This window comes from Motacilla alba, chromosome 7 (assembly GCF_015832195.1).
Source record: "Motacilla alba alba isolate MOTALB_02 chromosome 7, Motacilla_alba_V1.0_pri, whole genome shotgun sequence".
Lineage (NCBI taxonomy): Eukaryota > Metazoa > Chordata > Aves > Passeriformes > Motacillidae > Motacilla > Motacilla alba.
Genome location: NC_052022.1, coordinates 28317197 through 28330321, shown reverse-complemented (window position 1 = coordinate 28330321; position 13125 = coordinate 28317197). Strand labels below are relative to the sequence as shown.

General features: G+C 41.5%; 2 protein-coding genes across 11 annotated transcripts in view; both read right to left on the bottom strand.

The window, feature by feature from the left end:
- Positions 1-627, bottom strand: part of PGAP1 (post-GPI attachment to proteins inositol deacylase 1) — a 38010-nt gene extending 37383 nt beyond the window's left edge. For all 3 annotated transcript variants that reach the window (XM_038142611.1, XM_038142610.1, XM_038142609.1), the window contains exon 1: positions 324-627. In XM_038142611.1, coding sequence (XP_037998539.1) covers positions 324-476 — 153 coding nt within the window. In that variant the 5' untranslated portion in view covers positions 477-627. The remainder of the gene's footprint in view (positions 1-323) is intronic.
- A 767-nt stretch (positions 628-1394) lies between these two features.
- ANKRD44 (ankyrin repeat domain 44) overlaps positions 1395-13125 on the bottom strand; it is a 132702-nt gene continuing 120971 nt past the window's right edge. For 4 of the 8 annotated variants that reach the window (XM_038142600.1, XM_038142603.1, XM_038142601.1 and 1 more), the window contains 6 exons: positions 12916-12999; positions 11524-11669; positions 10614-10696; positions 9382-9464; positions 8206-8297; positions 1395-6023 (listed from right to left, as the gene is read on the bottom strand). In XM_038142600.1, the coding sequence (XP_037998528.1) occupies positions 5758-6023; positions 8206-8297; positions 9382-9464; positions 10614-10696; positions 11524-11669; positions 12916-12999 (754 nt within the window). In that variant the 3' untranslated portion in view covers positions 1395-5757. Of the gene's footprint in view, positions 7897-8205; positions 8298-9381; positions 9465-10613; positions 10697-11523; positions 11670-12915; positions 13000-13125 lie in introns of all 8 variants that reach the window. The other 4 variants (XM_038142607.1, XM_038142605.1, XM_038142608.1 and 1 more) reach the window with 4 other exon arrangements.

Sequence of the window (13125 nt, the reverse complement as noted above, 5' to 3'; positions counted from 1 at the left end):
GTTTCGCACGGCGGCAGCCCGAAGCGCCCCGCAGGGTTACAGGTGGGCAGCTGTGCCGCCGCTCTCTCCCCTCCAGGGGCACCGCCACAGGACGCGGGCACAGCAGCGTGTCCTGCCAGCCCGGCCCCGCTCCCGCCCCAGCTGCCCGTGCCCCATTTACCGCTCTCCGCTCCAGCACGGCGGCGAACCCCGACTTCGGGGCTGCTCTGCCTCCCCGGGGGAGCTGCGCCTCAGGCTCCCGGCTCCGGGCTCCGGCCGCGGCGGGGCGGGCGGCAACGCCCCGGGAGCGGCGGGTCCCACCTGTTACACCGCGCCGCACTCACCAGGTACTCGGGGTACTCGTACATGTAGGTCATGCTGCACCGGTTCTCCTCGTAGAGGAACATCACGTCCCGCACGCCCAGCAGCACCAGGGCCGCCAGCGCCCCGTAGAACAGCGCTGCCAGCGCGGGCAGCCGGCGGCCCGCCCGCCCCATGGCGCCCCGCGGAGCGGAGCGCTGCTCCCCGCGCACACGGGCACGGCGGGGCGGGGCGGGACGGGGCGGGAGCGCCGCCGCCCGGGAGGCGGAGCGGGAGGGCGGCCGGGCCGGCGCCTCAACCTGGCCGCCGCCGGCGCCAGGGGGCGGCCGCCATGTTGGGGAGGTCGGGCGGCCGCCGGGCCGAGGGGCCCGCCCGCCATGTCGCGGCTCGCGGGGCAGGCGTGTCCGCCATGATGGGGAGGGCGCTGCGCCGGGGCCGTGAGGGGACGGGGCCGTGAGGGGGCGCGGCCGCTCGGCCCCGCAGCGCTCGGGCGGGCCCTAGGGGCACATCCAGCCCAGCCGGAGCCAGCCGGGCCGCGCACCTTGCCGAAAACAACCCGCTGGGCACGGACCCTGCCCCGGGGGGAACGGTTCAGTGATAAAGGTCCATAAAGCTACTGGCACTCGCCACCTAAAAAGCGCTGGTGGGGATTTGGGTTTGGGTTTTTTTTCCCCTTTTCCTTTTTGTGTGGCTGGTTTTGGTTTTTGGGGTTTGTTTGTTTGTTTTGGGTTTTTTGTTGTTGTTGTTTGCTTTAATTCGGGTACTTTTAGCACCGTCCTATCGCTATCTTGAAGCTCTCTGCTGCATTTCAGTCTCTGTGGGACTGCTGCCCCAGCCGCAGGGCACACCCAGCAGTGCGAGTGGTGCTCACCAGGGAAAACAGTAAAATATTTAATGACTGAGCAAAGAAAAAAAATTACTGCTGCGGTTTATTTGCTCCCCCACCTTCCCCGAACCTACAGAGAAAGCAAAATCAGCTTTCTAGGGCAAGGGGTATTTACATGTGAGGGAGGTACGAAATAGGTGCATTTTCATCTTCACTGTGGAATACTTAAGCCTCCCCCGCTCCCCCAAAAGAAACAAAATTTACTCAGTTTTCCACTGTATTTGTACCATTTTTATTTGTAAAAATAACCATCTGAATGCATTGCAATAGTAGTTTACAGTTAGGGTTCTTTATTACATTAATACAGCATTCAGTAGTTTAAAAAGTTACTAAACTGTGCTTGAGAAGATTCAGGTTGAATTCCAAGTCATTCAATGAATTAAGTTTTTTTCCTCATTTCATATGTGACATTTACCCAAGTCCTTAAACTTCAATTTACAAAAGCAAACAATACCGACAAAACCCCACCAAAACCATCAAACAATGTTTTATATTGTTTATTACAAATGTTATGCAAAATATAACACTGGCACCAGATGCATGTCACCATGGTTTGTAAAGATATATTGCACATGCTAAAGCATAAAATATAAGACAAAACCTACAAAACATAAGATATTGGCTTTAATATGTAGATCACTGCATAAGAAATGCATAAAATTACACTTTATACACACACTCAAGATTGTCACTAGTTTAAAACGCCCTTTCCTATAACACTGACCTAAGTTTACTTTTTGTGTAATAAGAAAGCATTTTCAGCACTGCGAAAATTATACATTATTCCTATAGAAATTTAGCATATTAATTTTCATTTCAACGCAGGTAGAACATATGAAAAGAAGAAACACTTTATACATTCAAAGAAGGTCTGAAATGAAAATTTACTGGTAATATATTGCTTTTATAACACTCAAATGAAAAAAAGAAAAAGACAAGTTTCACAAAACATTTCCATTATACACAAATATAAAAAGGCACTCTAATATTTCTTACATGACTAAGAATAAAAATCACAATTTTTTTTCAAATCATCCTCAAATACATAACCAAGTTTCTCAACAGTACAATGGATAAACAATTCATTTCATGTGTTTGTTCAAATTCAATAACCTGGCAGTTGTTGACTGCATAAAAGTACCAAACACATTATGGTGCCCTTTTAGTAGCGATGAACAGAAATCCCCTGAGCTATTTCACAGCTATTTCAGGCAGTCCGGAGGTTGTAACTCAGCATTTATGAGAGAGACTTGGGAGCCCATCCTGCTCTGGATTCCACCTGCAGCTGCGGTTAAAATACAGGATGAAACGATCCTGCCGATACACCTGGGCAGGGAGCTGCCCCTGCCCAAGTGCCCTCTGCTGGGTGCAGACACAGAAGTTGTCCACGTACTGTAAGTTGCAGGATCCAGGGTTAAGTGCAACGATTACTCTTGTAAGGAGTCCACAGAAAGGCAAGGAGATTATTTACAAGAGTAACATTACTCGCATGCTTATATACCTGCCCTAAACTACACGTTGATTTCTACATGTGATAAATTACAGATTAATGTGCTAGCATACAAAAAAAAGGGATTCTGGTAACTCACATGAGATGTGGGAGAGGCCAACACTGAGCACTTCCGAGTGTCTCGCTCGTGGCAGTTTTCCTCCTAAATCCTGCACCCTCAAAACGCGACCCGTGCGGTGCCCTGGAGGTGAGCACAGCGTATGTTCCTGTGCTTTTTGGAACGCTGCATCCCAGCAGCATTGTGGGGTTTCATGGGTAGAGGTTGGATTTGGCTCCTGGAAGGACCAGCGTGACTCAGAAATAAATCACCTCTGCTTCTGGGATGCACTGAGAGGCAGCAGCTGTTGTGCTACACAATTATGAGTGTAAGAGGTATCGCAATTAGAAAAAGTTTTGGTAACTGTATGGGCAGCAGGTGAAAATACTGAAACTTTTCAAATGGCTGCTTCAAATAACATAACTTTTTATAAAGAGGGCTGGTTTTCTCTTAATGAAGCACTGTCATATAGGATAGCGTAATTTTCTGTTTTTCAGGGTGAGACTTACAACTAATCCTGCCAAGGAGCCTGCCTACATTTCTGCTTAAAATAAGATTAAAATGCTGATACTGCTGTTAGACAGGTGGCAGCTACTTCCCATATGTTTATTTTCAATGCCATCCTTCTACATAAAAAACCCCAGAATTTGGGATTACTATTCATTTTGGAACAGGTACCACTGAAAATTTTAACAATTGCTCTCTCCTCTTATTTTCAGTGGTTTAAGCAAGGTGGTTATTGCTATTCTGCAACTTTTAAAAGCAAAAATGCTGAGAAAAAACAATTAAAATGTTATTTGGTGCTATTTCTGAGGAGAAACCCAAGGTTTCAAATTCTCTGTCATTCTACTGTAGAAACTACAGAATTGAGAGAAAAGGAGTTTTTTGTTGTAAACTTTGGAAGATTGCTAACGTTCAAGGAAAAAATACTCAATTTTAATAAGGCAAAATAAACTTAATAGATCAATTTATTTTTTTTTTTTTTTAGTAATTAAAGAACTGAAATCTGCCAATAGATTTTCAACAATCCAGCAGAACGGGGCTAAAAACTGCAACTAAAATTCAAATCCTTACTTTTCCTTTACTCTGCCAAAAGCGAGCACCGAGGAAGCTCATCTCGCCCTCCCAGCAGAGACACAGGCCAGAGACAAGCTGAGTGTGAATGACAGGAACAGGAACACCTGACTCCATGCTCTGCCACATGGGTTTTCTCACCCGTCTGGCAAGGGGCTGGATCCTTCTTAAGCTCTTAAACAAAGGAAGGTGTTTTGCTTTCTGCTTTTTTCCCAACACGGGCAGTGGAACCTTTGCATTCCATACAAGATGGGCGCTCTCCCAGTGTGAATCCACACCCTTCCTTTTGCTCCTCAGGCCCTCAGTCTTGCCAGATTCACATTTCATTTCAGTATGCATGAATGCTAACTAGGAGAACAAGCCATAGTGATTTTTCCTGGGCATTTGTTTCATTTCAAATAAATAGAAACACATTTACATTAAAAGTATATGAACATATTCTTAAGTCTGGGAAAAAACCCACCTGTGGTCAACACATCATCAGTTAAAAATGTCAACTTGAAACCTGTGTCATAAAATGTAAAATTCACCCAAGATTACTTTTACCTCAAAAGTTTATATTTTTATCATTTAGAAAAAAACTACTTCATTATGTCACTCACATTTGAACAAAAAAATAAAAGTAGCAAAGTCTTCAACTGAATAACTGAAGCATTTTGGTCCTCTTGGTACGGCTGGTTAGTTCATGATAGTTTTTTGTTTGTGTTTTTTTGTTTTTGTTTACAAAGTCTCATTCTTCCTTTTGTACATCTGTTGCAGAGGAGGGTCGGGGTCCATTTGACCTAGAAACTTTGGCAGAAGGAGTAAACATATTCACAAAGTTGACTCTGCTTTAAAAGCTGGTGACAAAAGGCTTTTTAGCATCTATCTCTGGTCCCCTCCATGGTACACTGCTATGTTTCTGGTGTTTGGTATTTCACCTTTTGGTGTTACGCTTTCATTGCTTTACATTTGCTCTGTTAATCCAAACACTGGCAAAAGTATTTTAAAATTAAATACTGTTTACAGTAAAAATAAATTATTTAACCATAGAAAAGGAAAAAAGCGCCATTTAAGTTGGCAAATCATTATAAATTTTTACATAGACCTTTGTCTACACATGATTTCTCCCCCTCTCCCCTTTTTTTTTCTGGTACTGGATTCATGATTAATGGCTCAGGTGACAGAAACATCTAATGACCCTAATTCTGTAGTGCAAATAAACATTTGTGCTGAATTGAAAAAAAATAAGGGCCAAGTGATTAGCATTTTACAGAAGTGATGTTCATGGGAAAATATGGTGAGATGAGCAGAATTTGGCCTTTAGAGTTAACTACATTTTTCTAATTGTGTACTGCAACTAAGAACTGTAAAAAGTGCCTTCTGTACGTTTAAGTGCTTAAAACAGGCAGAATGTAAAAGGTTTCATTTCCTGTAGAAAAGTAATACAGGCAGTTTTAAGATTACAACTTTACCTTTGGTTCATGTAAAAAAAATATCTAATTAACAAGAGCCCCTGGAAGCAGGAAACAGACAAACATAGGAAAGGGGTGATGCTCGAATCTGTGAAGGCTATGCTGGAAATAGGATTGTGCACTAAAGGTGCAGCTAAAACGTGAAAGAACTCTTTACAAACAGTTCCCTGTTTACTTGTGCTGGCAAAAAGAAAAAAGGCATTTTCTCTTTTTCTACTTAAAATAAGAGGTAGAGACTTTCCACAGGGGCACTTTGGGCCTAAAGAAAACATCAGGAAACTGAAAAGCTGCAGAACCCTAATAGGAGTATGTTCCAGTAAATCCCTCTAATTTTGTTATTTAAAGGCTTGATTCTCATCAGCACTACAAATCTTTCAATACCTCCTCGTCAGGAATAAGAGTTAAGAATATAACTGTGGGATTTAAGCTGTTTAAAAAGACAAAAATTAAAGCTGAAATGAAATAATAACGAAATAAGTTTTCGAATACCAATGAGTCAAAATGTTTCAGAATCCGAATCATTTTCATTGTACCCATCCTCTGTTCCTACGTTATTACTCAAGGGCTTATCGTAAGAGTTAATGCTGCCCATAGCGGAGCCATCGCAGAGGTGTGTCCTGCCCAAATTGTCTTTTTTAAAACAAGCGAAGTTGAAAGCCGTCACTGAACTGGAGGGAGAAAAAGGCATCATGGTAGCCAAAATGAGTGCCAGGCAGTCAGCCACGTCTTTGTTAGGAGCACAAGCCAGGGCTGGCGTATGACCTGGGCACAAACGCAGACAAGGCAATGGTTAGTACTGAGGGTACCTGGGGCACCCGGCATTCCTCAGGTACATCTCTAGGGACACCGTGGGGATATGGATGGGGTTACACATGCCAGGCGTGTTACTCACTCACACGGGACATGCTGGGAGAGACACTGGGGGCACTGCAGTCACCGGGACCACAACAAGCACTGCTTGTGTGAAACCAGGCAGCAAACACCGCGCCAGTTCAATCAAAGCTAAACACAGTTCTACAGCACACACAGCATGGCCAATACAGAACACAGGGACTACAGCAACAGGGACAGAAACTGGCATCGGTTTCTGTGTGTATGAACGAGTCTCATTCTGAGAACAACAGCTTTCCTTAAACATGAAAGATATCAGTTTAAAAACTTTTGATTTAAATAAGCGAACAATTTTAAAGATTGATCAGTTGAGTATCTACTCAACTTGGCAATTAGTTTATTTAGGAATTATATTATAAGAGAATTAGACCAGTGCAGGGGGTACACGGATAGCAGGTGTGACTGGATGTTTAGTTACCCAGCTAAACATGGATGTTTAGTTACCCAACTAAACATGAATGTTTAGTTACCCAAATGTACACTGTGTTAGAAGAGTATTAGCTGTATTCAGCAAGCATGGCATTCACTTCAAATACAGAGCTAATAACACTCCAATGTCAGTCAAACAAAGGACTGGAGATATTAGAAGCTTGTCTTCACTGCAGCTTAACTTGGGTCCTGTCCAAGCAGTGCCCTAAAGCAGCTCTTCATGTACATGAGCCCTGGAAGCCAGGGTGCTCATTACACTTACTGTCTGCACATTTTACATGCTGCTATGCAGAACTCCAGCTCTCTCCAACAAATCCTTCTTTTATGCTAAGAGCTGAAAAATTCTCATGCAGATGGTTACATCTTCAGCACTGCAGCAATAGTAATGTGAGGCAGTGGCCACTTCTGGTACCTGCTGCCTCGAGGAAGCCAAGATCTGCAGCACAGATGAACTTGGTAGGCAAAAAGTGAATACATTTTTGTTGTAAAATACCCACATTGAAGCACTGATTGCAGTCAGTGCATTTCCTTTTCCATGTGTTCCGAGTGTTAATATTCTTTAGATCTGTAAATATGTTAAGATTTTACTTGAACATCTCTCTCTTAAAATGTGTATGCTGTTCCTAGAAAAACTAAATGTGTATAAAATTTAAACCTAATTGTCATTTGTTACATACAAATTAGCTAGACCTGTATGTACTATTTTAAGGATAAAAATCTGTGGTTAGAAGATAGGGCACAGAAAAATGAACCAGACTATCTCTAAAGAGAGGTTAAGGTCAGATGACTTCTGTGGAACTCATTCATGCAAGTATAGCTAAGTAGCATTTGGCTTTTAGTAAATACCACTCCGTTCTTTTCATCCACAGATCTCAAATGTCTTGCAGTGATGGGTGAGTAGTTACTTTATTTAGTGTTACTTCACAGGTATGGAAAGATGGAGGTACCAAATTGTTACACTGATACCATGAAGTTAGTATTGTAAGAAAAACCAACTTATTTCAGGAAGATATTTTTTAAAACTATAATTGTAGAATCACATCCCTCTCTGGTTCCTTGTAATTTTTAGGGAAGGACTTCATTGAAGTCTGAAATAAAATTGTTTAATTTAGTAACCAATTATGTATTTTTATAAGACAACAGGAATTTAATTGCATCTCGGTCAGATAATTGGCAAGCACAAGGTTTGATCTCAGAATGAGCTGGGACACACTCAAACACATGTTGATGGTTTTCTTCCTACCCATTAAAACATGCGCTGATTGAATGCAAATTCCTTAATTCTTCTGCAAGGCGTCAGAATTATCCGGTGCCACTTGCATGTTTAGGAAATTCAAGTTACCACTGCACTCAGGCATTAAAAAAGACTAGCTGTTGACAGTACATGCAAAATGAACAGTAAAAGGGACCACTGTGATGTTTAAAGTAGATTCTTATACTAAAGAAAGAGCATCTTTTAATTTTCATTTTTTTAAATAGGTACTCACACAACTCATTGTCTGTTCTTGGAAGGATAAAAGCATCAATGAAGTCTATCATCAGCTTTTAAGTCTATTGCTTTGGTCTGTTGTAAAATTACCTGTTGGGTCCTACTGGAGACTGTCAAAGTGTATCATTTACTTACCATTTTCATCTACTGCCAGGACACAGGCCCCTTTGGCCAGCAACTCTTCAACCACCATCTTTAGGCCATTTCGTGCAGCAATGTGAAGAGGTCTACAAAAACATAACAACCAAATTCAACTTCAGCTTACAACAGATTTTCTAAAAAAAGTTAGACAATGCTTAAAGCATACCCAGCATCTGAAAGAGAACGGTTTCCTTCCTTGGATCATTAGAATTATATAGTAGACACTAAATTTTATTGCAGCCTTTGAAATAATTGTCATGTTCCACATCTATAAAATAAGAATTTTTTTGTGCAAGCACACAAAGATTGCTTAATACTTTCCAGCCTAAAGACTTTCTTTGAAAGGTTCTCATTTTTGCACTGTTTGCAGCACACAATTGATGTTTAAAAAGAAAAGGAATCCAAGACTAAAGAAACGCCTGTGTTCTGTCCTTAATTCTGACTGCTACAGGCTGCTCAATATCATTGTATTGCCTTTTTATCCTTGAATACTCAATTGCTAATCTCTGCTACTGCAGAGCAGCTGGAAATTAAAAATAGCCATTGGTTTGCTCCTTTCCTGGCCCAACACCCAATGGTTTGGGGACAGCTAGCAGGACAGGAAAATCATTTTCATGTTGGAAGAGGAGGATAAAAGGGCTAAGATGGAATAAATTCTTCTGCAAGCTCCAGATGATCTGCCACCTGAACTCGGGGTTGAATCTCCTGTGGTGGGATTCCCCCATGCCAACAAACAGTTGCAGCTGATAACATATGCTGTGGGCAGAAGTCGCACATAAAATATCACCTAAAAAACCTTCAGAGAACTAAATGTACCACCTTAAGCCTAAGTAAGTCTAAATAAATTATTTAAATTTAGGGTGAAGCTCACTAGAAAATGCCAGATGTATACTTACACATTCACATGATTAACAGATATTTTGATATAGTCTTCAAATAAATGACCTCATATAATTTTTTCCACCAGATCATGCATAGAAATGGCATGAACAGAATCAAAATTAAAAGTGAGAGTGCAATACTAATCGGGTCTTTTTCAAGGGAAAGCATTCCAAAAAATCAGAAATGAACTTTACTGTTCTATTAAGTAATCTGAGACATGAATTTGAAATGGTAAACTGGAATATTCTGGTAAATCAACTGAACTTGAGAGGATGAGGCTATACTTACGTCTGCAATGCATTATTTTTTGCATTAATAAGGCTCTGTTCTTGGATCTTGTCAAGTATTAACAAGGCACATTTTTCATGACCCTGTAGTCAGGGAAAAAAACCAAAAGTGTTAATTTGCTGAGGAGTTTGAAATTGAGGCAAAAGAAATGTTACATAATAAAAGTGAAATTTGAGAACTCAACTTGAAATACAAAAGACGCTGCTCAGTAAGCCTGTGTAGAAGGTGAACTAAGCGAGTCTTAAAATACCATTTGTGAACCACCACTGCTGGGATGTTTTAGCACATTTAGAAATGTAGACATTCACCTGTCTTTCAACCCTGCATTCATTAAATATGAATTCACTTCCTCAGCTTTCAGAGAATGCTGTTTTCTCTTGAGTGAAGGTTCAGTGGATGATTTATCAGAACTACACGGTGACAGAGAATGCTTTCATCTCAGAAACGAATACCACACTTTGTGGGTCTTTAAATGCCTTTCTGTATTATTAATAAGCTGCTAGAAAACCTCTTCAGTGTCAGAGAGCTCTAGCAATGGAACTTTGGAAATAATACAGATCCAGGCCTTATTTCTGATCCTCTTTCTGCACCTCAAGTTGCAGATGCTGAGCCTACAGTCCTGGCAGGGGAACAGCTGCCTGAAGGACCTTGAGAATTCAGCAAGGCTCATGTGTCTGCAGAAACTGGAGTAATATGATCACACTGGAATCCAGTCTGTGGATAGGAGCAAAAGAAAAGGCCCAGGAAAGGGAATCCTCTGTGCATTTTTTCTTGCAGAAATAGCAGTAGAGATTGGAATTAAGAGGAAGAAGGTTTAGGAAGAGACACCATCACCCATCTAATCAATAGCTCTGCTTTCACTCCTGCTTTGTTAAGGGAATTTTGGTCTCCTTTCACAGGAATTGGAGATAAATAAAAAATAATTTTATTTTTCTTGTTATTGAGCCTGTTAGGCTGTTTTACAGTGACATTATCTGGTAAAACCTTAAAGGGTTTTACATCTTTACATCTCTTAGTGTCACTTATGTTTCAGCTGTCATAAGAGCCATCCCTATTTCTCAATGTACAATACTTTAAAACAGACAAGAGAAGAAGCTTGGAATAACTTTCCCTTCCTCACCACAACTGTGACCACCACATTTCCACTGCAGAAAAAAACTTGGGAGCATAAACACACACATACATTCATACTGACTGATGAGAATAAAAGCACAGAGAGGTCTTCGACTTACTTTACTGCTAGCCAAGTGCAAAGATGTATTCAACTCCTTATCTTTTAATGTCAGGTCAGCCTTGGCAATGTTCACCAAAAAGTCTGAGGTATGGAGTAGAAATCAATGAACAAACCCAATGGGCAGATGAACATGTCAAAAGAGAGGAAAAAAATTACTATTTCAATATACATGTGCAGAGAGGCTTGTCAATTAAGTCTTTATATGATGTAAGCCTTATAGTAATGAAATTAGTGAATGAGCACAGACTAATCTTGTGCAGTTAATCAGCAAGCAAACGCAGAGCTAACAGCTTCTTTGTGGTGCTCCAAACTGTCAAACATATATTGATCTTAATTTATTTATGAACTTCCCTATTTGCAGATCAGCAATTTTAGCTTGAATCACCTCTGCCTGAGAACGACTATAAATCCTGTTTTGAGAGGACTAAGGGGATATAAAGAACTTGGGGTGCAGCCTGTGCTGTTGAAGCTAGAGAAAAGGGAATTCTGCAAAGCCCAAAAGGTCCCCAATCTGTGTGCCTGTGGCACACAGTCTAGCCTGGGAAAAGCAGCTGCCTTTTCAAGAATGGGGCTTCCTGTAAAACAGGACAGGAATAGCTTACATAATCTTTTTCACACATGCAGCTTTACTGCTCCTCAAAATCAAGGAAGTAAACAGGAAAACAGAATTACTTCTGCCCTCGTACTCTTTACAGTGTGCTCTTGGGAGGAAGCAAGACTCAAAATTGTTATTGCAAGTTTTCACCAATACTGCAGAGAAGTAGTATTTTTAATGGATGAAAAGCTATCTTCTCGCAGAAGGATATTATCCACATAATCGATGTTCCTTGCTCCGTTTTCCCAGGATGCCAGGGTTAGCCTGTGGGGCGGAAGCGCAGGAGCAGAGGGCAGGGGCAGGTGGCACTCACCGACGGCGCCCACGTGCCCGCTGTGCGCTGCCATCATGAGCGGCGTCCTGCCCGCGCGGTCGGCCGCGTTCACCTGCGCGCTGTGGCTCAGCAGCAGCTGCAGGCACTCCACGTGGTCGGCGAAGGCTGCGGCGTGCAGGGGAGTCCTGGGGAGCAACACCCACACAGCTCGCGCTACAGAGGGGAGATATCCCCACCTCCCCAAAAACCTCCAAGTGCCGGAGATTTTAGGGCTTTTCCCTATCAAATTTCGAGTTTTCACCATAAGAAGGTTGTAGTAGCAGCAGCTGAAGTAAGTTAAATAATATTTCCAGTCTCCAAAGGTGGATGTGAAAGTATGGAGATAGGACACTGTGAAGAATCTTGTACTAGCAGCCTATTTATTTTAATAGAGCATATTGTGTAACATGAAAAGCCGTACAATCCCTCATCTGTATTAATCTGATTTTACCTTTTTTTTTTTAGCAAGCCTCAGTTGGGAAGGACTATCAGAAAAGAACAAATCCATTACTTTAAAAAATTAAAATGTTTTGAATTGTAGTCAAAGATACTGCAGCAACAAGCCAGAAGTAACTGCAGTACTATAAAAGGCAGAAGGAATTCAATCCACTGCGAAGGTTATCAGTTTCTACAAGACATAGACATTGGAATTCATTCACTGTGGCTCTTTGGCATTTTGGGTTGGAAGAGTGACTACTAGAGATGAAAGATAGTTGGTACACAGCCCAGCTCAGTGCTGCTTCTGTTTTACTTATCAGCGAAGGTGAGGTGCTCTTACCCTCACAAAATTATGTAATCACTGTTACTGAGGGTATTAAATTTGTTTTAATCAAAGAAAACAGTAAGTGTTAATTGTTGAGAATGTCAGCAAGTTTAATTAAATATATACATATATAGTGAGGAGATTCTCAGTGTGGCAAATGAAGGATTGGGCTGAATGCCCATCTCTTGCTGATAAAACATATCTTTTGCTGCATAGATATTCTCAGTTGCGTGCCTGGAGAATGCCAACATAACATGAAAACTATTAATGAAATAGTTTTTTCTGTACGTACATAGTATCATTCCATTTTGCAAAGGTAAATGTGTTTAAACATTTAGCAAAGAAAACAGGTCCAGGGAAACAGCCTATCCATGGCTGTTGTAAACAAACAAAATACTATTACTTTTATATTTTTATGTACTCTGGCATTGAATACTTCATATTCCTGCTTCAAGTGAGACCCCTTTTAGCTGCGCTGGAGTGCGCAGAGAGAGCTGCTGTCTGAAAGAGTCAGCATGACAAGTCTTAGCTCAACCATAACAGATAAGAATTAGTGCCAGAGGTTCAGAAAGAGCTACGAAAAATACTAAATGGATTCATGAGATGCAATTTGTGCAAGGAACTATTACCTTCCTTTGTCATCCTCACAGTTGACAATGCTGGCGTCGATGGCTCCGATGAGTAGTGATGCACAGTTTTCATGATCATTGATTCTGCCAAAGAAAATACATTTTTAAAAGGCCATGTCTACATATTTTTCCACTTTCCAATATTGGTTTACTTGACTTCCCATTAATATTTCTTAGTGGTTATTTCTAAGTTCCCCTAATATGCCTTGT